At 34.2% G+C, this 23,177-nt stretch overlaps 1 protein-coding gene across 3 annotated transcripts in view; it reads right to left on the bottom strand.

Annotated features, from left to right (window-relative positions):
- Window positions 1–23,177, bottom strand: part of USP15 (ubiquitin specific peptidase 15) — a 162,108-nt gene that overhangs the window by 90,331 nt on the left and 48,600 nt on the right. For all 3 annotated transcript variants that reach the window (XM_066258881.1, XM_066258882.1, XM_066258885.1), the window contains exons 4-5: window positions 11,028–11,154; window positions 3,512–3,657 (exon numbers count right to left, since the gene is read on the bottom strand). In XM_066258881.1, the coding sequence (XP_066114978.1) occupies window positions 3,512–3,657; window positions 11,028–11,154 (273 nt within the window). The remainder of the gene's footprint in view (window positions 1–3,511; window positions 3,658–11,027; window positions 11,155–23,177) is intronic.

Genomic DNA, 23,177 nt, shown 5'->3' with positions numbered 1-23,177 from the left:
AGAAAAGTCCTGGGCCTGATGGCTTCACAAGTGAATTCTACCAAATACTAAAAGAAGAACTACTGAACCTGATGAGTGAATTCAGCAAGGTGCAGGTTATAAAATTAATACTCAGAAATCAGAGGCATTTTTATAAACCAACAATGAACTGTAAAAAGAGAAATTAAGAAAACAATCCCTGTCAAAATTGCAACGAAAAAAATATAGTACCTAGGAGTAAATTTAAGCAAGGAGATTAAAGACTTGTACTCGGAAAATCATAAAACATTGATAAAAGAAATCAAAGATACAAACAAGTGGATGCATATACCGTGCTCATGGTTAGGAAGAATAAACATCATTAAAATGTCTATATTACCCAAAGCAAATTATAAATTCAATGCAATACAATTAAAATACCAATGGCATACTTCAAAGATATGGAAAAAATATTGCAAAAATTTATATGAAACCAAAAAAGAACACGAATAGCCTCAGCAATCTTGAAAAGGAAGAATAAAGTGGGAGGTATCACACTTCCTGGTATCAAGTTATATTACAAGGCCATTGTACTCAAAACATCTTGGTACTGGCATAAGAATAGGCATATAGATCAATGTAACAGAACTAAGAACCCAGAAATAAACCCACACCTTTATGGACGATTGATATTTGATAAAGGAGGTAAGAGCATACAGTGGAGTAAAGACAGTCTCTTTAACAAATGGTGTTGGGAAAACTGGACAGCTACCTGCAAAAAAATGAAACTAGATCACCAACTTATACCATTCACAAAAATAAACTCAAAATAAATAAAAGACTTACATGTAAGTCATGAAACTATAAGCATCTTAGAAGAAATCATAGGCAGTAAGCTCTCTGATATCTCTCACAACAATGTATTTGCTGATTTATCTCCACGGGGAGGTGAAATAAAAGATAGGATAACAAATGGGAATATATCAAACTAAAAAGCTTTTGCACAGCTAAAGACAATAAGAACAGAATAAAAAAACTACACAATGGGAGAACATATTCGACAATACGTCTGATAAAGGGTTAATAACCAAAATTTATAAAGAACTTGTAAAACTCCACACCAGGAAGACAAACAATCCGATCAAAAAATATGCAAAAGAAATGAATAGACACTTCTCCAAAGAGAACATACAGATGGCCAATAGGCATACGAAAAATGCTCAACATCACTAATCATTAGAGAAATGCAAATTAAAACCACAATGAGATATCACCTCACACCAGTCAGAATGGAGCTCATCAACAAAACAACACAGAATAAGTGCTGGCGAGGATGTGGAGAAAAGGGAACCGTCCTGCACTGCTGGTGGGAATGCAGACTGGTGCAGCCACTGTGGAAAACAGTATGGAGACTCCTCAGAAATTAAAAATAGAACTGCCTTTGACCCAGCTATACTACACTGTTTGGAATATACTCCAAGAACACTATAGTAGTGTTTGAAAAAAAGAAATGCACCACCATGTTTATGGCAGCATTGTTCACAATAGCAAAGATTTGGGAACAGCCCAAGTGTCCATCAGTGGACGAGTGGACTAAAAAGCTTTGGTATATATATACTATGGAATACTACTCAGCCATAAGAAATGATGACATCGGATCATTTACAACAACATGGATAGACCTTGATAACATTATACTGAGTGAAATAAGTAAATCAGAATAAACTAAGAACTATATGATTCCATACATAGGTGGGAAATAAAAATGAGACTCAGAGACATGGACATGATGTCAAAAGTAATTTTAAATAAAACAGAGCAGGCCCTGGCCGGTTGGCTCAGTGTTAGAGCGTCAGCCTGGCATGCGGGAGTCCTGGGTTCGATTCCCGGCCAGGGCACACAGGAGAAGCGCCCATCTGCTTCTCCACTCCTCCCCCTCTCCTTCCTCTTTGTCTCTCTCTTCCTCTCCCGCAGCCAAGGCTCCATTGGAGCAAAGATGGCCTGGGTGCTGAAGATGGCTCTAAGGCCTGTGCCTCAGGCGCTAGAATGGCTGTGGTCGCAACAGAGCAATGCCCCAGGTCGGTGGAACATCGCCCTCTGGTGGGCATGCTGGGTGGATCCCGGTCAGGAGCACGCGGGAGTCTGACTGCCTCCCCATTTCCAACTTCAGAAAAATACAAAAAAATTAAAAAAAAAATAGGGCAAATTAAGACAAAAACTTCCATATACTGGAGTATGAGGCTCGGAGTTAAGTTAAAAATAAAAACAAAAATAAATGAGAAGGAAAGTCCAAACAAAACAAAGCCTCATCATCTAGCTGGGGAGCTCCGTATATCAATAAATCAAGTACATAATGATATAAAAGACATACACCAATCATTATGGAAGTTAAGGAAGCCATGTTTTATCCAAAGTAGAAAAATCCTATACCTCAAGAAAATATTGAGAAAAATAGAAAGGCTGAAGAGATAGTGTGATATCTGAGTTGGATTCTGAAGGATGAATCATCTGAGTGGGTTAGACTACATGATAGAATGAAATAGTTAATTTCAATATTTTGAAGTTGAAAAGAACCTTTTGCTGGGCGGATGCAGGGATTAAGAAGAAAGGCACACTGCTGCGTCTATGAAATAATATGTAGAAAAGCACAGGAGTATGGATGGCACAGTATGCTTAGGGCACCACACACAGTTCAGTTTGGTTTTCTGAGAGTGTAAGTAGCAAAGCAAGGATAACCTACAGATGACAGAAGATTGGCAAACGTCAAAATGTAACTTGCAAGATGTGTTAAGGTGCCTGGACTTTATTCTATATTGTTATGGAACCAGAAAAGGTTTGATGAAAAGGAAATAGTAAGGTTTACAATTTATAAAGAGTACTGTGACAAATATGGAAGAGTGAACATGCAAAACATTGGAGGTAGAGGTATCTGCTGAGAAAAGATAGGGATGGGAGTGACATAAAGATTAATTAAGGAAATACAAGAAGGTAGAATAAGTAGGCCTTGCTAGCTGAGTCTAAATGTCTTCATTTCTCAGTGAATTCATGTCTTTGGATTATGCCATAAAGAAAGAACAAATCAGGGAGTTGATACCTTCTAGCAGGAGCTGGCAAACTAAAGTTCACTTAGCTCATTGACTGTTTCATAAATATAGTTTGTTGGAATATATCCATTTCCATTTGTTTACATATCCTATGGCTACTTTCATGCTACTACAATGGCAGAGTTTTAGTTGTGACAGAAACCATGTGGATGGCTGAGCCAAAATATTTAATTTGATACTTGATAGAAAGTTTGCTGACCCATCTTATCAACTGTTGTGTGTGTGTGTGTGTGTGTGTGTTTTAGATAATGAGTTCTTGTTTTATAGTCAAGCTCAAGGAGGGAAACAGAAGTTATAGGTAGTGCCCAGCAGGGATAGAGAAAGCTCAGTCAGAAAGAAGCCAGTGCCAGCAGAACCCATTATATAGTGTCAGAATATAAAAAAAAATTGTGACTCCAGAAAGCCTCATGTATTGTATGCTTAAAACAAAGAACATTGTTAAACAATACCTGTCCTTGGTATAAACCAGCATCCTGAATGGTGCTGTCTGGTTTATTCAGTGGTTCAAATGTATTACTCATGTATTTGTTCCACAATCTGGTCTCCTTTTCATCTGGAATATTGAAGATTTTTCTTATTTCCTTTTCAATTGTATCTAGATTCAAGGAGAAAAGATACATAAATTTAAATATATACTAGAGCTAAATGCTCACCAGCATAAAAATCTGAAATTTAAAATATTGATGATAGTAAGAATAGATGAACAAATATGTAAAAAAACATATAAAAAACATAAAAAGGTTTTTAAGGCCATGTGTACTTTCTAAAGAATAAAATTATAATCATAACTGACATATGATTACTTGGAGAAATTGAGATCTCAAAGGGTAAAGAGTCCAATTATGTAACACTAAAGTATAATTTATGTCATATAGGATAACTTTATTTATACATTATAAAATCAATATAATTTTTCTAATAATATTTAGGAGTTAGAAAATAGAGTGTGATTCAGAGATGTTACATATTGTAAGTATTTTTAATTATAACATAACCAATTTCAGAACAAGTAACATTAAACAATAAAATTTACAGTTTAAATAGCTAACTAAAAACAGACTATATGAACACAAAAGAAAGTACCTTCTTTGAAGGGATTACTGTATTGGTCAAAATTTCTTGTTTTCAAGGTTAAATCATATATTTTCCTTCTTTCTTTCTTTCTTTTTTTTTTTTTTTTTAGAGAGAGGTAGGGAGAGAGACACAGAGAGACAGGAACATTGAACTGTTTCTGTATGTGCCTTGACTAGTCATCGAATCAGCAACCTTTGTACTTCAGGATGATGCTCCAACCAACCAAGTATCAGACAGGGCTTAATTTTTTTAAATTGATTGATTGATTTTTAGAGAGAGAGAGATGAGGAAGAGAGAAGGGAGGGTGGAAGGAAGCATTCATCTGTTGTTCCACTCAGTCATTCATTCAATGGTCACTTCCTGTGTGTGTCCTGACTGGGCACCTTGTCGTTTCAGAATAATGCTCTAACCAACAAAACTAACTGGCCAGGGCTTACTTTCCTTATTTATAAATCAATTATCTGAGTTGAAGAAGTCTTTTTTTTTAACCAGAGCAGCTTAACCTGCTATAAAATAAGACAAAAAAATCTACATATTTGAGAATAAAAATATAATTAAGCTTTAGTACCATATAGCTAAATGAATCTGAAAATTTTAAAAATTAGAACGATATTAGAAAATACAACTCATTCTATTGCATTCTGGTCAATAACTTGATCAACTTAGACTCAGGAAAATTATAATTAAAACATTTTATAACATATGAAGAAAATACTTCTAGATTTTAGAATATTTGGTTTTAGAAAAAAAACATTATTTACAAAATACTAAACCTAAAAACCCGTGCCTACTTTATAGTTAAATTTAGTTCAATAATATTGTTTATGTTCTACTTAGCAGCTATTAGTAGATATCTAACAGTGTATCTTAAAACAAAACAAACTAGAATATTTAAATAATTATATAAAATAAATATAATGACAGTACTGCTTTTTATTTTGGGGGAGGGGTTAATTTTTTCTTTTTACTTTCTTTTTATTGAAGTGTAAATATAAACAGAAAAATGCACGAGTCATTAGTATATCATGATAAATTAACAAAATGGACACATGAATTAACCAGCACCCAGGATTAAGGAAGAGAACATTACATAGGAAGGAGGATAGAGTAAGAAGCTGAGGAACGGAAGTCATTTTAGTCTTTCTATAGAACTGAATACATTTTACTGACTATAGACATAATTATTATTTTTTTTTAGGGGAGGGGAGGGGAGATAGTGAGGCAGACTCCTGCATGCGCTCCAACAGAGCCAACCCAATAACCCCATCTGGGGCCAATGTCCCAAGTACTGAACTATTTTTAGCACCTGTGGCTGATGTGCTCCAATGGAGCTATCCTCAGCGCCCAAAGTCAGACTTGAACCAATCAAGCCACTAGCTGTGGGAGGACAAGAGGGAGTAAAGGGGGAGAGGGAGGGGGGAGAAGCAGATGGTTGCTTCTCTTGTGTGTTTTGACCAGGAAGTGAACATGGGACATCCATATGCTTGGCCAATGCTCTATCTACTGAGTCACTGGCCAGGGCAAGAATTCTTGATCATTGTAAAAATTCAGAAAATACAAGTACAAATAAAATGTCTACATAAAACTAATCACTGTTAACATTTTAATATTTCTTCAGACATTTTTTTCTATTAACACAGAGATTTATATACATAATATAAACACATATTGGAATGTCCTCTTCATGAAATTTTGCAATCTACTCACCTATAAGACAAGAACATTAAAGGTAGAAGAAAGAGTAATGCCAAGGCCCTAAGGTGGGAATGAACTGGGAATGTTTTAGAACACCATGGTACACCAATGTGGCTTAGCTGGGGAAAGCAAGGTAAAAATGAGACCATAAAGGTACTCGTGTAGGGTCACATACAATCTTGTGAGCTATGAAAGTACCCTATTTCATCTAAGTAAGAAGAAAAGCCACTGAGGAGCTTTGATTAGAGAAGTGTAATGATCTAATTGACATTTTAAATGTTCACTTTTGCTACTAATGAAGAACAAACTGGAGAATAGTTATCAAGCGTGGGAATTAGGTTACTGCAGCAATCCAAATGAAGGTGGTAGTGGTGGTAGCAATAGAAGCAATGTTAAGTGGTCAGACTGAGAATAGATTCAGAAGGAACTGCTAGGAAGAAATGCTGCTAATTTATATGAAGGGTGAAAAATAAAAGAGAATCAGAATGATACCAACGTTTGTGGCCTGAGCAATTAATTGGAAGAATGCAAGCAGTGATTACTCAGAATATAATGACCATAGCAGGTTTGGGGATGGGGGAAGTGAGAGAGTTTAATTTCATTTATGTTATATCTTGAGATTCTTATCAGACACAAGTGAAGATACAAAATTAAGGAAAAGTTCTAAATTGAAGATAAACATTTAAATAACACTAATATGCAGAAAAATATTCAAAGCCAGGGGACTAGAGGAAATCACCAAGGAAAAGAGGATCCAAGGACTACGCATGAAGACACCGATGTTTTGAGATCAGGAATAAATAAAAGGGTCTTTTAAAAGACTCTGAGAAGATACAGCTAGTGAGAACATATGCCCTGGAAGCCATGCAAAGTGTTTAGAGATGGAAAAGTAAGTATTTTTCTGGGCAGATAAAGAAAATGGAAGACTTTAAAATTACCATTAAATTTATCAATGTATGATTATTCGACACCAACAAAGAAGCAGTGCCAAAGGAGTGGTAGGCTTAAATGTCTGATGTAGGGGGCTCAAGAGAGAATGGCAGCAGAAGTAGTAGGAGCCAGAAAGCAGAATGTTCAAATTGAGATTTTGCAAATGCAGTTATAGGTAATGACAGTCCATAAGAATTGGTGGCTGGGGTTGGGTACAGATTAAGATCACTGAAGTATGATTGTATTCATATGTAGGATATAAAACTGAAACTCATAGACACAACAGAGGGAAGAGGAAGGAGGGGTAGTAGTAAAGGGAAAGGGGGTCAAATATATTGTGACAGAAAATGATCTGACTTTGGGTGGTGAGCACACAATGCAATATACAGATCATGTGTCATAGAAATATACACTTGAAAACATATGATCCTATTAACCAATATCAACCCAATAAATTCAGTAAGAAAAGAATATCAAGGCACTGAGAGCATGTGTCCATTTTCCCATACATTAATCCAACTCCATTAGGCAGTTAATGAAAAGCATACAGAGGTAGAAAAACATTAGTACAGATAATAGAAAACTGTGACATTTCTAGTAGTATCAGTTGATATGAAAGTTAAGCAAGTCTATTAATACATTTTATAAACATAAAGCATTTTTCAAGGTTTTATAACAAAAATTATTTTTTAGTGTTATCCTCAAAGAAAAGATAAAACCAAATTTTAGCTTTCTTATTGGAACATGTTCAATACATAAACATATCATTCAGGAAGAAAAATATTCTGAATGTGGTCAACTATGTATATTTAGATTCTGCTTACGGCTATTATCATTTTATTATAAATTAATGTAGATAGTACTAGCTGGAAAAGGAACACTTTATTAATTTGGTATAAACAGTACTTCTATTTCCTAATTCTATTTATATAATTTATATAGTTATTATTTCAAGTACATAGCTATTTTGATCATTTTTAATCATGATTTTTAAAAAGACCAAAAGGGAAAGCTATACATTCCATATTTTCTTTCTCATTCAAATTCTTTTCTTTTTTCAAAATTCACTTACTTTAGAAAAACAAAATCAGCTTAAATACCACTTGCACAAAAGGTGTAAGGCAGCACTAAGACATGAGGTTTTCTGGTATAAGACCCCAGTTACAGAGTTAGAATACTGGCTCTATCATTTGGTACCAAAGGCAAACCTAGATTATGTTACGTAACCTCTGGAAACCTCAGCTTTACCACTTATAAGATGAGGATCCAGTGTTGCGAAATTTAAATTATAAATTCCTGCAAAGTGCCCAAAACATAGTAAGTATTCAATAACTGCTAACTACTACGATAACTAGAACCATAAAGTCTCTAAATTTCCTGATTTGATTAATTTTAATTTTTGTAAAACTTTTTGCTTAGAAAGCAAAGTTTCTCTAATAAAGACTTTTAAACTTAAAACTAAGACTTACAGGAAGAAATTGTGACCTAGTATGTACATATATATATAGATATTTCTAATATAATATTTTCTATCCCATTCTCTTTCTTCCCCAAATTGTTTAATGACTAAGTATCGATAACACCAATTTGAAAACAGTGCTTTTTATTTTTTTTAAAGATTTTATTTATTCAATTTTCAGAGAGGAGAGAGAGAGAGAGAGAGAGAGAGAGAGAGAGAGAAAGGGGAGGAGCAGGAAGCATCAACTCCCATATGTGCCTTGACCAGGCAAGCCCAGGGTATCGAACAGGCGACCTCAGCGTTCCAGGTCAAGGCTTTATCCCACTGCACCACCACAGGTCAGGCTGAAAACAGTGCTTTAATAACATATTTTACCAATAAAAATTCATATACAATTTTAAGGCATATATGCAATGTATCCAGCATTTAAAAGTATTAATAAATGCAAACTATATTAAATCTATGCAAATTATAAACTTTTGGAAGCAGAGATTCTTATAAATTACATATCTCCTTGATAAATTCGTACAGAGTACTTAATGTGAGAATTCCATGCTTATTCTGAATTCAGAAATTAAACCAGTTGCTAATTTTCATGAGTTTTAAAATATTATTCAGTAAACTAATGTTCTAAAATAAGATTTGATTGTCTCATTTTATATATAGTTTTCCTATGAGGTAAGAAGAGAAAATATCAAGCTTTTAAAAAATAACTTGAAAACACTATATGAAGTATTTTAAGAGGTAGTGTCTCATTTCTATTCCAACTGGCTGATCATTTCAGAGACTAGTCCCTGAATTAATTTTAATAGACTATCCTCTTTGAATGGACTTACAGATTCTTCTTGTGCACATTTCAATACAATGATTAATCTAATTTTATATACAGTAGTCAGCCCCTTATCTGTGATTTTGCTTTCTACGGTTTCAGTTACCTACGGTCAACTGTGGTCTGAAAATATTATATGAAAAATTCTGGAAATATGCAATTTATAAATTTTAAATTGCACATGTGAGTGGCAAGATGAAATCTCGTAGTGACTGCTCTGTCAGCCCAGAATGGGAACCATGCTTGTCTGGAACATCCATGTTGTGTATGCTACCAATTTTCCAGTCACTCAGTAAATGTCTCAGTTATCAGTTCAACTGTTGTGGTGTGGTATGGCAGTGCTTGTGCTCAAGTGACCATTATTTAACTTAATAACAGTCCAAAGTGCAAGAGTAGTGATGCTGGCAAGTTGGACATGCCAAAGAGAAGCCATCAAATGTTTCAAGTGAAAAAGTGAATACAGTACAATATTTTGAGAGACGGCACATTCACATAACTTTTATTACATACAGTATATTGTTATAACTGTTCTATTAGTTAATGTTGTTACTAAGCCTAATTTATAAATTAAACTTTATAATACTTATGTATGTATAAGGATACATGAGGTTTGGTACTATCCCTAGTTTCAGGCATCCAATGGGATCTTAAAAAACATATGCTCTGCTGAAAAGGGGGCATATGGTATTGTATTAAAAAGTTTCAGTATTTAGCATGTAAAAATGTTTTTTCTTCCCAAATGTGCTCCACAAATCTAGAAGTATAAAAGTTAAATAATTTTTTCATAATAATGATAGTTACATATGGAATCCCTAATATTTTAAATATTCATTTTAAAAGGATAACCCTGAGTTTATCTTATACTTATAAATGTCCTGGCTAAATAAAAAGGATGAAAATAAAATTCATACATAATATATTATTTGTGAAAACATTAGGATTAACCAAGCACTGGATATTGAAGGATGGTACTATTTTACAAAAGATATAGGTTAAAAGTATTTTCCTGCTGTGAAATGGTAAGCAGTAAAAGTCAAATGACTTACGAAATTCAAAACTACTTTTATTTACTTTTAATCAAAGTGTACTTAATGATTGGTTCCAACAAGGAAAACTATACAGTGCTATAATTGATTTATAAATGTCCTACTTTTAATCAAAGTGTACTTAATGATTGGTTCCAACAAGGAAAACTATACAGTGCTATAATTGATTTATAAATGTCCTAACCTCTCTTCCTCACTGAGTTCTGCATTGTGTTATCTCCACTGTCCATTTACATTTTCCAACAAGATCAAAATATTACCATTATGTTGTTTTCCAGTAACTTTATTTGAAAATAACTACCTTTTATGATTATTATTTTGGGGTGTTTTTATTAAAAAGTACTATGATTTTGTTATTAAATTATTAATCATTTATTTTAAAAAATTTTATTCAATATAGTCTTGATTGTAAATTAAAAACTGGCTTTTAAATAAAATAAAAATTTATCTTTTAATGTACATTTATATGTGTAGATACAAGAATATATATAGATATGTAGACATATAAATATATAAGGGGAGTAGGCATACTTATATTCTTGATAATTCCCTAATCTACGCATTTATAATCCTTTACAAACAAAATATACATTTTCAAATGCTAAACTAAAATATTATTTGGTTTAAAAAAATTTTAAAAATTAATTTATAATCCTGTTACAAACAAAATATACATTTTCAAATGCTAAACTATTATTTGATGGTTTAAAAGAAATTAGAATGGCAAAAATATTAAATTCATTTAATAATAGTAGATTTAGAAACAAAAAAGTAAACTCTAGCTAAGATAACTGCATCAAGCTTAGAAATATATAATGTTAAGTATAAATTTAAATAACTTAAAGTTGACATTATCATCCTATTAGTATATAACAAACAAAATTATAATTAAATTTCTAATAGCAATGATTTAAGATTTGATATTGTGTTACCTATTGTGTCAGCTTTGCTAAATCTTCGAGTTACAACATTGTTCATGTTTCCATTTTCACAGAGCTTCAATTCTGTGAGATATACTTCTACTTTGCAGTGCTTTACAAACATACCCTGTTCAACCACCTAAAAATAAAAACAAAAGTGTCAACTATAGCTTAATATATTTCACTGTTTCTAATAGAATACATTTCTCTAAAAAGGCTTTAGAAAAACCCCCCACAGATCTCCAATGAAAAACAGTAACTAGTAAAAATCTATCAATATAAAATAAGATACTGAATACTTTAATATTTAACAGAGTATGAATAATCCTATTGAACACTAACAGTTTGGAAAGGTATTCTACTGATCTGTGAAGATACTTAGGTACATAATGATTACATTCAGTATTTATGATGAGAAAGCTTTCCCGAAATTTAAATACAGCTTTGATTAAAGATACAGACATACTTATAAGGTTTTAGTACTTGACCTCAAGCAGAAAACTTTTCAAAATTCTAAGTTTTATGCAATTTAAGTTAGCAATGGCTATATCACTCTGTATATTAAAACAAATATTTTAAAATAACTCCAAATCACTGCTGCCAAAATACTCAGCTATACCCTGTAATTAATGTTAGTTTTCCATCCTAAAATGACTTTGTTTGACCTTTAAATGCACACTAAGTAATTCTATGCAACAAATGAAAAAAAAAGCTGCTAAACATGCAAACAATAAAGCAGATAAACAGAAAATAAATACTTATTAAGGTCACCTTTTCAATAAGTATATTTCCTTTTGATCTTCTAAAGGTTAACTGTAGAATTTCAGTCATGAATACTGTTGCTGAAAATAGTAATCAGCCTGATATGTGATACATTAGACGAATATGGCAAAAGGGTGGTTCCAAGTGACTCCTGCACTGACACCCTTAACATCAATTTAGTAAGGGACTTAAAAACTTCTTTTACTTGTAGGTAAACTGTTTGGCTCAAAAATTCAAATACAGTTTACCTAACATTTAATGTCCAACCCAACAAGATTTTCATGATACACTGTCATATATACATTCTACTGATTTCGAAAATAGGTTAACAGCTTGCACCCCTCCTTCTATTAATTAGTTCATTTTACATACCAATATGTAAATTGGCTAACTTTTAACTAATAAAATGTTATCTCTAATGCTTATTTATGTTGAGGTTAAGAATGTAGCAAAAGATATCACATCATTTAATTTTATAAGACTTCTTGCAGCTATATTTAAGTAGAAAAACTAGGAATCAAATATTACTATCAATCAAAAATTTCTGCTCTGGCACTCAGTATCTGAGAGGAATCCTAAAATATGTAGAAATGTTTACCTTAAACCTGTGTACTCTTATTGATCAATATCACTGCATTAAATTTTTTTTTTTTTTTACATTCATTTTAGAGAGAGAAGAGAAAGAGAAGAGGGAAGAGCAGGAAGCATCAACTCTCATATGTGCCTTGACCAGGCAAGCCCAGGGTTTCAAACTGGTAACCTCAGCATTCCAGGTCAACGCTTTATCGACAGGTCAGGAAGATTTAATTTGCTTAAAAAAAAATCCTAAAATAATATTATATTACGATAGCTACTGATCATTGGTGAGTTGCTAAAAACCACGCCACTCATTTTTATGGGAAAAAATGAAATGACCAATATCAGACCAGGTAATGGAAAAAAGAACAGAATAACAAAAAATATGAAAATTCCTCATTATGATTTATATTGAAGTATATATTTTCTAAATAAGCAGGTTTTTTTTAAAGACAATTAATTTTCATAACACTAATAGTTTCCTGAAAAACAAAAACAAAAACTGGTGATTCAACTGTCAGAAAGTCATAGTAAATACTGAAAACAAAACAACCATCAAGAGCCTTTTAAAATCTACTTTATTGGGATTTATAATTTTTCTTATTTTTTCTTCCCTCCAACAAAATATCTTATGTTACTAAAACACTCAATATAACTACTTAGCATACTACTACTATATTTATAAGGTATCTTACTACTTCTAAAAGTAGTGTATTACAAAGCTGTATTTTTAAAGACAGTATCTTTATCCTCCAACTATTTTTATTTGAAAGGACCATACTACATAAGTAATTAAAAGTTGAATACAATAACACAAATATAGAAAAATAATTATCATATTTATGTATCAGTGTTATAGTCATGTGAAAACTATATAACAATCTCCTTATATTTTATATAAAGTCAATGTTCATTAAAAATGTTTGCACTGAAAATAATAATTTAAAATGATAGCTATAAAAACTAACAGAAAAACACAGGCTTATAAAAATATTATAACCATTAAAATATACATTTGAAATTCAAGACTGGAAGGTGAATATTAAAAAATACTTATGTTTCAGAATTAGAGGTGACAATTATAATGTTATATTGTTATAAATAAGCAGCAAGCACAAGATGAAATCTGGCTCCTTGTCCAAATTATAAGACTATATAAAAATAATTCCATTAATTCAAGGCCACATGGAAGGCAAAGTCTTTTCACTAAGTTACTGAAGAAAATACACGTTTATGTTGAATTAAATATAATTTCTATTTGTTCATTTTGCTGTGAATGAGAGAGAACATTCTGTATAAGGTCATGAAATACATTTGATAACTTAATGTATATAAAAGTTTCACAGAAACTTGACTTCATTCCAAGTGCCTACTTCTCCCTTTTGGAAACAAAGTAATTTCTAAAGAAATCTGTTACTCTACAACAATTTGCTAACACTAGGCCTAAATAACACACTTACTAATTTGGGGGAGTTAGCTACTTTAATTTTTGCAGCCCTTACTAAGCACCTATACTTAGTGCTAGGTGTGGTGAATTAGACCTAGGCTCGGGAGTCAGGGTGAAAACAACTACAGGTAAAGAAAGACAAGTAAAGAAATATAACACAAAGATGAAAAGTTGTTAATATAGAGCAAATCCTACATGCTATTTTCCACCCACAAATATTTTGGATATGTTCTTTCAAAACTGAGGGCTCAAGTATAATTGTAACACCATTATCACAACTAAAATAATTCAAATGAATCTCTTAATATCAAATACCTAGTCAATGTTCAAATTGTTTCTGCAGTCTCATTGTTAATATATAAGGATCTGAATAAAACCTACACATTACAACTGACTGATAAAGTCTCTTAAATGTATTTTAGCTAAAAAGTTGAGCATTCATCATTTTATTGTTATAAGTTTTATTAACATTAGTTCCTAGGTGGTGAGATATATTCTACAGAAGATGCTCATAATACCTGGTTACTCCCTTTATTTTGTGATGTTGGCAGGCATAAATTAACCAGTGCCTAGACAGGGGTGAGCAAACTGACCCACAGGCTAAATCTGACTCCCCATCTATTTTTGTAAATAACATTTTATGGAACACAGCCTACCCATTCATTTATCTATTGTCTATGGCTAGTTTTGTACCCATTAACCAGAGATGAGTAGTTTCCAGAGACCATTTTGGCTCACAAAGCTGAAAATATTTACTATCCGGCCCTTTACAGAAATTTTGGTGACTCCTACGGCCATTAATTCATTAAGTGTTTTTAAAGTTTGCTCAGTAATGTTTTGTAATTTTCAGTGTAGAAAAGCAGTTTTTGCTCATTTATTCCTAAGTACTGTGATCTGTAAAATTTAACTTTATTTGCCACTGACATATAACTAGTTTTTATATATTGACCTAATATACAGCTACTTTGCTCAACTTAATTCTAATTGTTTACCAGTACAATATTTTTGACATTTTCAACATGGGTGTGAAAGCAGGCTGGCTGTGACATCTGTTACCCCATTGATTGCCAGGGTTGAAATTTTCAACATATAAAATTATGTCTCCTAGACCATTACAATTTTATTTTAATTATTTTTTCTTCTTTTCCAAATGAGAGAAGGGGAGATAGATAGACTTCCACACACGCTCCAACCAGGATCCACCAGCAAACCCCCCTCTGGAGCCAATGCTCTGCCCATCTGGGGTCATGTTCACAGCCAAGCTATTTTTAGCACCTGAGGTGGAGGCTCCACAGAGCCATTCTCAGCACCTATGGCCAATGCACTTGCACCATGCCATGCATTACAGGAGCTATGGCTGCAGGAGGGGAAGAGGAAGAGAGAGAGAGAGAGAGAGAGAGAGAGAGAGAGAGAGAGAGGGAGGGAGAGAGAGAAAGAGAAAGAGAGAGAGAAGTGGGAGGGGGAGGTGTGGAGAAGCAGATGGTTGCTTCTACTGTGTGCCCTGGTCAGGAATAGAACCCAGGATATCCACATGCCAGGTTGATGCTCTACCACTGAGCCAACTGGTCAGGGGCTGACCATTACAATTTTAATTCATCCTCTTCAACTCTTATTCTGTTAGTTCTTTTCCTTGCATTACCATTCTAGCTAAATCTTCTAACAGTTATCCTTGTCTTGTCCATTATCTGAGAAGGGGAATATTTTACCAGTAAGGATATTTGTATAGTTTCTATTCCTAGTTTTCTATTTCTAAGAGTTTTTAAGTCTATATAAATATTGCGTTTTATCAAATGTTTTTCCTGCATCTACTGGATTATTTTTCTTTTTTATTCAGCTGATACCAAAATTTTTAGTGATTTTCGAAGTTAGATAAATCAGAATTGCAACTGAAAAAAATCTAGCTTAGTCATTTTTTATTGTCTTTTATATTTATTGCTGGATTTGACTTGCTAATATTAGAAATTAAACATCTACGTTTATTAGTAAGACTAGCCTGTAATTTTTATTTTTTATTATGTTCTTCAGGGTTTTGTGTCGTATTTGTGCTAGTCATAAAATACATTGGAAAATATGCCTTCTATTTTCTGCAAAAGTTTGAATTGGATTGGTATACTTCCTTAACTATATGGTAGAATATACTGATAAAACCTTCTGGATCTGCATTTTACTTTGTGGGATGGTTTTCATTTAACGACTATATTTCTTTAATCACAAAGTATAATTCGGATTTTCTATTTCTCATTGTTTCAACATTGTACTTTTGTAAAAATCGTTCCATTTCAGCTAAATTTCAAATTATTGCATAAAGCTGTTCAAAAATATCTTTTAATAAAGTCTTTAGGGTCTGCTATGATGTCCCCTCTGCATTCTGAATATAGGTTATTTGTGCCTATTCTTTTTATTCTTGATCAGTCTTGCCAGGAATCATCTTTATTTTACTTTATTTTTTATTGAGTAAACTTTGTTCATTTAGTATTTTTTTCTATTTTATTGATGTCTAACATACATTATTCTTTCTGGATTAGGCTTAATTTCCTTTTCTTAACTTCTTGAGACAACAGATTTTCAGACTTTCTTCTTTTCCAATATGTACATTTAAGCTACAAAGTTCTAAGAATGGCTTTAGTCACCCTTTTATGTTGTATTGCTATTATAATTCAGTTGAAAATATTAGACAATTTTAGAATATGAAAAAATTTCTTCACTAAATGCTATGCATGTTATTAGGTTATGGTGGTTAATCACGTTGCTCAAATCTGCTTCCAAGCTCACTCATGTGGTTGTTTGCATGTCTCAGTTCCTCTCCAGCAGTTGGCAAGAGACTTCAGTTCTTCATCATGTGAGTCTCTCCATAGGCTGCCTACATGGCTTATTGTTTCACTCAGAGAGTGACTGATCTGAGAGAAAGAGAGCATTCCCAAGTGAAAACTACCTGTATTTATAAACTAATCTCAGAATTGACATAGCATCACTTCTGCCATACTTTATTAGTCACACAGACCAACCATGGTCCAATGTGGTGGGTAACACTATAGTGTGAATACCATGGAGTGGTGATCACTGGGGCTGATTACCACAGTACACCATCTGGCCCCCCAAAGGTCACATTGCCTCCCTACAAGATGTAAAATACTCAACCCTTGCAAAGACACCCATTAATCTCATCCCATTATAACATTAACTCAAAGTTCAGAAACTTGTCATCTATCTCTAATCTAGGTGTAGATAAGCATCCTTGGATGTAGTTACTTAAGCATTTTGAGTATGGTTCCCCTCGATCTATAGGTCTGTTAACTAAGTTTTAAGTGTTCTGCCCCACATAAACCCAGAATAAAATGATGGGACATGCAGAAGACAATCTTTTAGATAGTCTTATAAAAATGGGGGAAAAGAGAAGGTACAAAGAAGTCAATGGCACATAGAAATTATGAAGTCCACTTGGGCAAATAGTGGAAGATTTTTTATTAGGACTCACTTTTGCTTTTACCTGAAAATGCCTCTTTGTAACACCTGCTTCTGCTTTCTGAGTCATGCTTTTTCATGAAAGTAGTACATTTTCGCAGTTGAGTAAATTCATTGTTTGAATCCTGTAGAAGTTTGGAAGGTCAAAGGCCTCTTTCATTTTACATTGTCCCTGCAGTACAGAGGGCAGTGGTTCTTGAAAACACTGTAGGTGTCCAGGGGATCTCATTTGAGTTCATTTCATTAGACAAAAGTCACACACACAAATGTCCTCTAGGTCCTCTCTATTCTGGGTTTATGCCAAGGAGCAATGCCCTTAAGATTCTAAGAAGCTTATTGTTCTTAGAAGCCCAGATGTTGAGAGGAGGAATGAAGTACACTCTAAAATTCTTTTTATTCCCCGTCAATCAGCAACCCAGTTTATTCAATAAATAAAATGCAAGGTGGGAGGAGAGGTATAGATAAAAAGACTTAAAAGATAATTATTAAATGCAATATTTACTATCTTTATTATGAGCAATTTTTAAAAATTAAATGTATTAGGTGACATTGGCTTATACACAAAAAAATGTTTCAAGTGTACACTTCTATAATAATCTGTACACTGAATTATGTACTTACCACCCATAGTTTAGTCTCACTCTTTCACCATATATATATTTCACCCCTTCCACCCTTTTCATCCTCCTCCCACCCCCCTTCCCCTATGGTAGCCTTCATGTTATTGTATGTGTCTATTAGTTTGTTTGACTGGGTTCTTTTTAAGTGTTTTATTTATTTATTTATTTATTTATTCTATTTTTCTGAAGCTAGAAACGGGGAGAGATAGACTCCCGCATGCGTCCGACCGGGATCCACCCGGCACGCCCACCAGAAGGCGATGCTCTGCCCCTCCGGGGGGTCGCTCTGTCGCGACCAGAGCCACTCCAGCGCCTGGGGCAGAGGCCAAGGAGCCATCCCCAGCGTCCAGGCCATCTTTGCTCCAATGGAGCCTCGGCTGCGGGAGGGGAAGAGAGAGACAGAGAGGAAGGAGAGGGGGAGGGGTGGAGAAGCAGATGGGCGCCTCTCCTGTGTTCCCTGGCCGGGAATCGAACCCAGGACTTCTGCACGCCAGGCTGACGCTCTACCACTGAGCCAACTGGCCAGGGCCTTAACTGTTTTATTTTAAGAGAGAAAGGGGATGCCCTGACCAGTTGGCTCAGCCGTAGGGAGTTGGCCCGAAGTGTGCAAGTCCCGAGTTCAGTTCCCAGTCAGGGCACACAGAAGAAGTGACTATCTGCTTCTCCACACTCCCTCTTCTCTCTCTCTCTCCTCCCCTGCCATAGCCATTGCTTGAATTGTTTGAGCAATTTGGCCCCAGGTACTGAGGATAGCTTCATGGCCTCACTTCAGGTGATTAAATTGCTCAGTTTCCAAGCAACAGAGCAGCAGCCCCAGATGGGCAGAGCATCACCCTGAAGGGGGCTTGCCAGGTGGATCCTTGTGGGGCACATGTAGGAGTCTGTCTCTGCTTCCCTGCCTCTCACTTAACAAAAATAAATAAATAAATAATTTAAAGGAGAGAGAGAAGGAGGAGAAAGGGAGGAAGGGGAAAGAGGGGAAGTGGGGAAGCAGGGTTGAAGGGAAGAGAGAAGTATCAACTCACTGCTCTACTTAGTTGTGCCATCAATTGCTTCTCATACATGCCTTGACAGGGGCTTGAAATGGAGACCTCGGAGTTGAGCTGGTGTCCTAGGATCGAGCTGGCAATCCTGAGACTGAACCAGCAACCTCAGTGATCCAGGAGGATGCCCTATTCATTGTACCATTAGGGCGTGGGTTTTTTTTTTTTTTTTTTTTTTAAGTAAGTGATAAAGATTTACTCAAGGATCTTAAGAGTTTGCAAACTGGGAAAATAGCTAGGCAAAAACCCAGAAATGTCCTGAAGGAAGAAGAGTTAGAGTTCTTATAGTAAAAAATACATTCTAAAGAAATATCAGTTCTATATTCTTAGCCCTAGTGTTGATCCAGGATACTTATGAGTCAAATGTTAAGTGGTCTGAATGATGTATGCCAGGTAGTCTGGTCATGGCCCATGGTCTGGATAATAGATGTCACAATAGGTGTCAGGTAGCCTGATACCTTAGTCCTTCAAGGGGTAATCAGAGGGTTATCTGGAGGTTTGGTATATGTCCAGATGTATATACAAGCATTGATGTAGGACAGCTGAGTGTACTAGGACAAATCCCTCAATCTCCCTATGCCTTAGTCTTCTCATCCAATGACATGCTCAAAAGTGACCAGACCAGGCCTTAACTTGGATAACTTAGGTAAGCTACTGTCACTGATGCTTTCAGTTTTATATCCCACATATGAGTGAAATCATACGGTTCTTGTCCTTTTTCGCTTAGCATGAAATTCTCAATATATATCCAAATGTCACAGAGGCAGTATTTCATCCTTTCTTATAGCTGAATATTTTATTGTGTATCTGTACCACAACTTCTTTAGGCTGTTTTCATGTCTTGGCTATTGTAAATAATGCTGCAGTGAATACAGGGGCACATATATCTTTATGAATATGTTTTCAAATATTTCAGGTAGATACCCACAAGAGGAATTGCTGGGTCTTATGATAGCCTTAGTTTTAGTTTTTTGAGGACTTTCCCTACTGTTTTTTTTTTTATCGTGGCTTTATCAGTTTACATTCCCAGCAACAGTGTGTGACAGTTCCTTTCTCTTCAGTCTCCAAGTCTTGTCATTCCTGTTTTATTGATAATAGCCATTTTAACAGGGGTGAGGTAGTATCGCACTGTGTTTCTGATTTGTTTTGACCTTATAGATAGTGAAGATGAGTGTATTTTCATATATTATTTCAACACTGTTCCCTTTATTTGTTATCTCCTTTCTTCGGCTGGTTTTGGGTTGTCTTTGTTCTTCTTTTTCTAGTTCCTTAAGGTGTGAAGTTAAGTGGTTTACTTTGGCTCTCTCGTTTGTTCATATAGGCCTGAAGTGATATGAGCTTTCCTCTTATTACTGCTTTTGCTGCATCCCAGAGATTCTGATATGTTGTATTTTCATTTTCATTTGTCTGTATATATCTTTTGATCTCTCGCTTATTTCTTCTTTGACCCATTCATTTTTTAGAAGTATGTTGTTTAGTTTCCACATTTTTGTGGGTTTTTCCCCCTCTTTTTTGCAGTTTAATTCTAGTTTCAAGGCTTTATGATCAGAAAATATGCTTGGTACAATTTCAATTTTTCTAAATTTGCTGATATTGTCTTTGTGGCCCAACATATGGTCAATTCTTGAGAATGTTCCATGTACACTAGAGAAAAATGTATACTCTATCGCTTTGGGATGAAGTGTCCTGTAGATGTCTATCATATCCAGGTGTTCTAGTATTTTGTTTAAGGCCACTATGTCTTTGTTGATTCTCTGTTTGGATGACCGATCTAGAGCCGTCAGCGGTGTATTGAGGTCTCCAAGTATGATTGTATTTTTGTTAGTTTTTGTTTTAAGGTCAATAAGTAGCTGTCTTATATATTTTGGTGCTCCTTAGTTTGGTGCATATATATTAAGGATTGTTATGACTTCTTGATTCAACTTCCCCTTAATCATTATGAAATGACCATTTTTGTCTCTGAGTACTTTTTCTGTCTTGTAGTCAGCATTATTAGATATGAGAATTGCTACACCTGCCTTTTTTTGGGTGTTGTTTGCTTGGAGTATTGTTTTCCAGCCTTTCACTTTGAATTTGTTTTTATCCTTGTTGCTTAGATGTGTTTCTTGTAGGCAGCATATAGTTGGATTTTCTTTTTTAATCCATTCTGCTACTCTGTGTCTTTTTATTGGTAAGTTTAATCCATTTACATTTAGTGTAATTATTGACACTTGTGGGTTCCCTACTGCCATTTTATAAATTGCTTTCTGTTAGTTTTGTATCTAGTTTGATTCTTCTCTTTTGTTTTTCTATCATTTGTTTTTGTTTGTTTGTGTTCCATACTTCTTTCCTGTTGCTACCTTTTTTAAGTCAAGTGTTTCTGTGGTGGTTTTTTCAAGGGTGGTTACCATTAAGTAATGAAAAGGGTACCTACCATATTCATTGTAGTACCCTATCTTATAAGTATTTTTGCACTTCATCGTCCTTTGCTACTGTTAATCTCCATCCTCTCCCCCCTTTTTTTCCTTTGTTGTCACAGTTTAAGTTTGGTTTTATTGTGTTCTTGGTGGAGCTGTTACTTGTGGTGTTGTTTTCTTTTGTTCTTTGAATCTGGTTGGAAAACCCCCCTTAGTATTTCCTGGAGTGGGGGCTTTCTGTTGATAAATTCTCTCATCTTTTCTGTATTTGTGAATGTTTTTATATCTCCTTCATACTTGAAGGATAGCTTTGATGGGTATAGTATTCTTGGCTGAAAGTTCCTCTCTTTCAGGGCTTTAAATATTGGGGTCCACTCTCTTCTAGCTTGTAGAGTTTCTGCTGAGAAATCTGATGATAATCTAATAGGCCTTCCTTTATATGTTGTACTCTTCTTTTCCCTGGCTGCCTTGAGAATTTTTTCTTTGTCATTGGTTTGTGTCATCTTTATTATGATGTGCCTTGGAGTGGGTTTGTTGGGGTTAAGAAAACTCGGTGTTCTGTTTGCTTCTTGAATTTGAGGCTTTAGTTCTTTCCACAGGCTTGAGAAGTTCTCGTCTATTATTTGTTTGAGTATATTCTCCATTCCATTTTCTTTCTCTTCTCCCTCTGATATAACTATTATTCTTATGTTATTCTTTCTGATGGAGTCAGACAATTCCTGTAGGGCTTTCTCGTTTTTTATTATTTTTGAGTCTCTTTCTTCTTCTCTCTGTTGTGCCTCAAGTTGTTTGTCTTCTATTTCACTAATCCTATCTTCAATCTGGGCTGTTCTGTTAGCTAAGCTTGTTACCTCGTTTTTCAGCTTGTGAATTGAGTTTTTCATTTCTGTTTGATTTGTTTTTATAGTTTCAATTTCCTTGGTAATATATTCTTTGTGTTCATTGAGTTGTTTTCTGATCTCCCTATATTGCCTTTCTGTGTTTTCTTGTATCTCTCTGAGTATTTTTAAGATTTCTATTTTAAATTCTCTGTCATTTAGCTCCAAGGCTTCCAATATGTTAAGTCTTTTCTCCATAGATTTTTCCACATCTATTTGTGTTACCTCTCTTTCTTTTGTATCCATAATATTCGATTTCCTCTTTCTTATCGGCATCTGAGGGTGGTCTTGTTGATAGCACTAATTAGAATTAATAATGAGTAAAAAGTAAAAAAAAATAAAAATTAAAAAAAAAAAAAAGGTAAAACACCCCCCCCCCAAAAAACAGTAATAATTTATTATTTCCCCCTTTTTTCTTTCTTCTCTTTCCCTCCTCTTCCCTCCTCAGGGAAATATCGTGTCTATAATGGAGGGCCTGATTTGGGGTGAAGAGTTCAAGGGGCAAAAAAAGGGAGTAGGGACCTACTAAATGCAAAAAAAAAAAAGAAAAAAAAAAAAAGGAAGAAAATCTTAGACAAGCATAAGATGATTTGCTTGTAAGTGATGGTCAACTAAGAGATATAATGAGAGGGATAAGAGGGAACCAGAAAAAAGGAACAAAAAAGAATAATAAAGAAGAAAAAATAAAAATAATAAGTAAAAATCTGTTGTATTAAGTGGAGCGAAGATTAAATACAATGGAGACCTTGGGTTGGGAGGACCCAAAATGCCACAAAAATAAACAAACAAGAAAAAAAATACAAACAAAAGCAAAAAAGAGAAATAAAGCCAAAAAAAAGCCTTGAGTCCCAAATTAACTAATTTGTTCGTGATTGAGGATTATATGGGAGGAAAGTAAAATGAGAAAAGAAAAAACGAATAGAAAGGAAAAAATAAGAAAAAGAGAAAAACGAAGGAAGAAATAAAATAGGAAGAGAA

Source organism: Saccopteryx bilineata, chromosome 2, assembly GCF_036850765.1.
Source record: "Saccopteryx bilineata isolate mSacBil1 chromosome 2, mSacBil1_pri_phased_curated, whole genome shotgun sequence".
Lineage (NCBI taxonomy): Eukaryota > Metazoa > Chordata > Mammalia > Chiroptera > Emballonuridae > Saccopteryx > Saccopteryx bilineata.
This window is presented reverse-complemented; position numbering and strand designations above follow the sequence as displayed.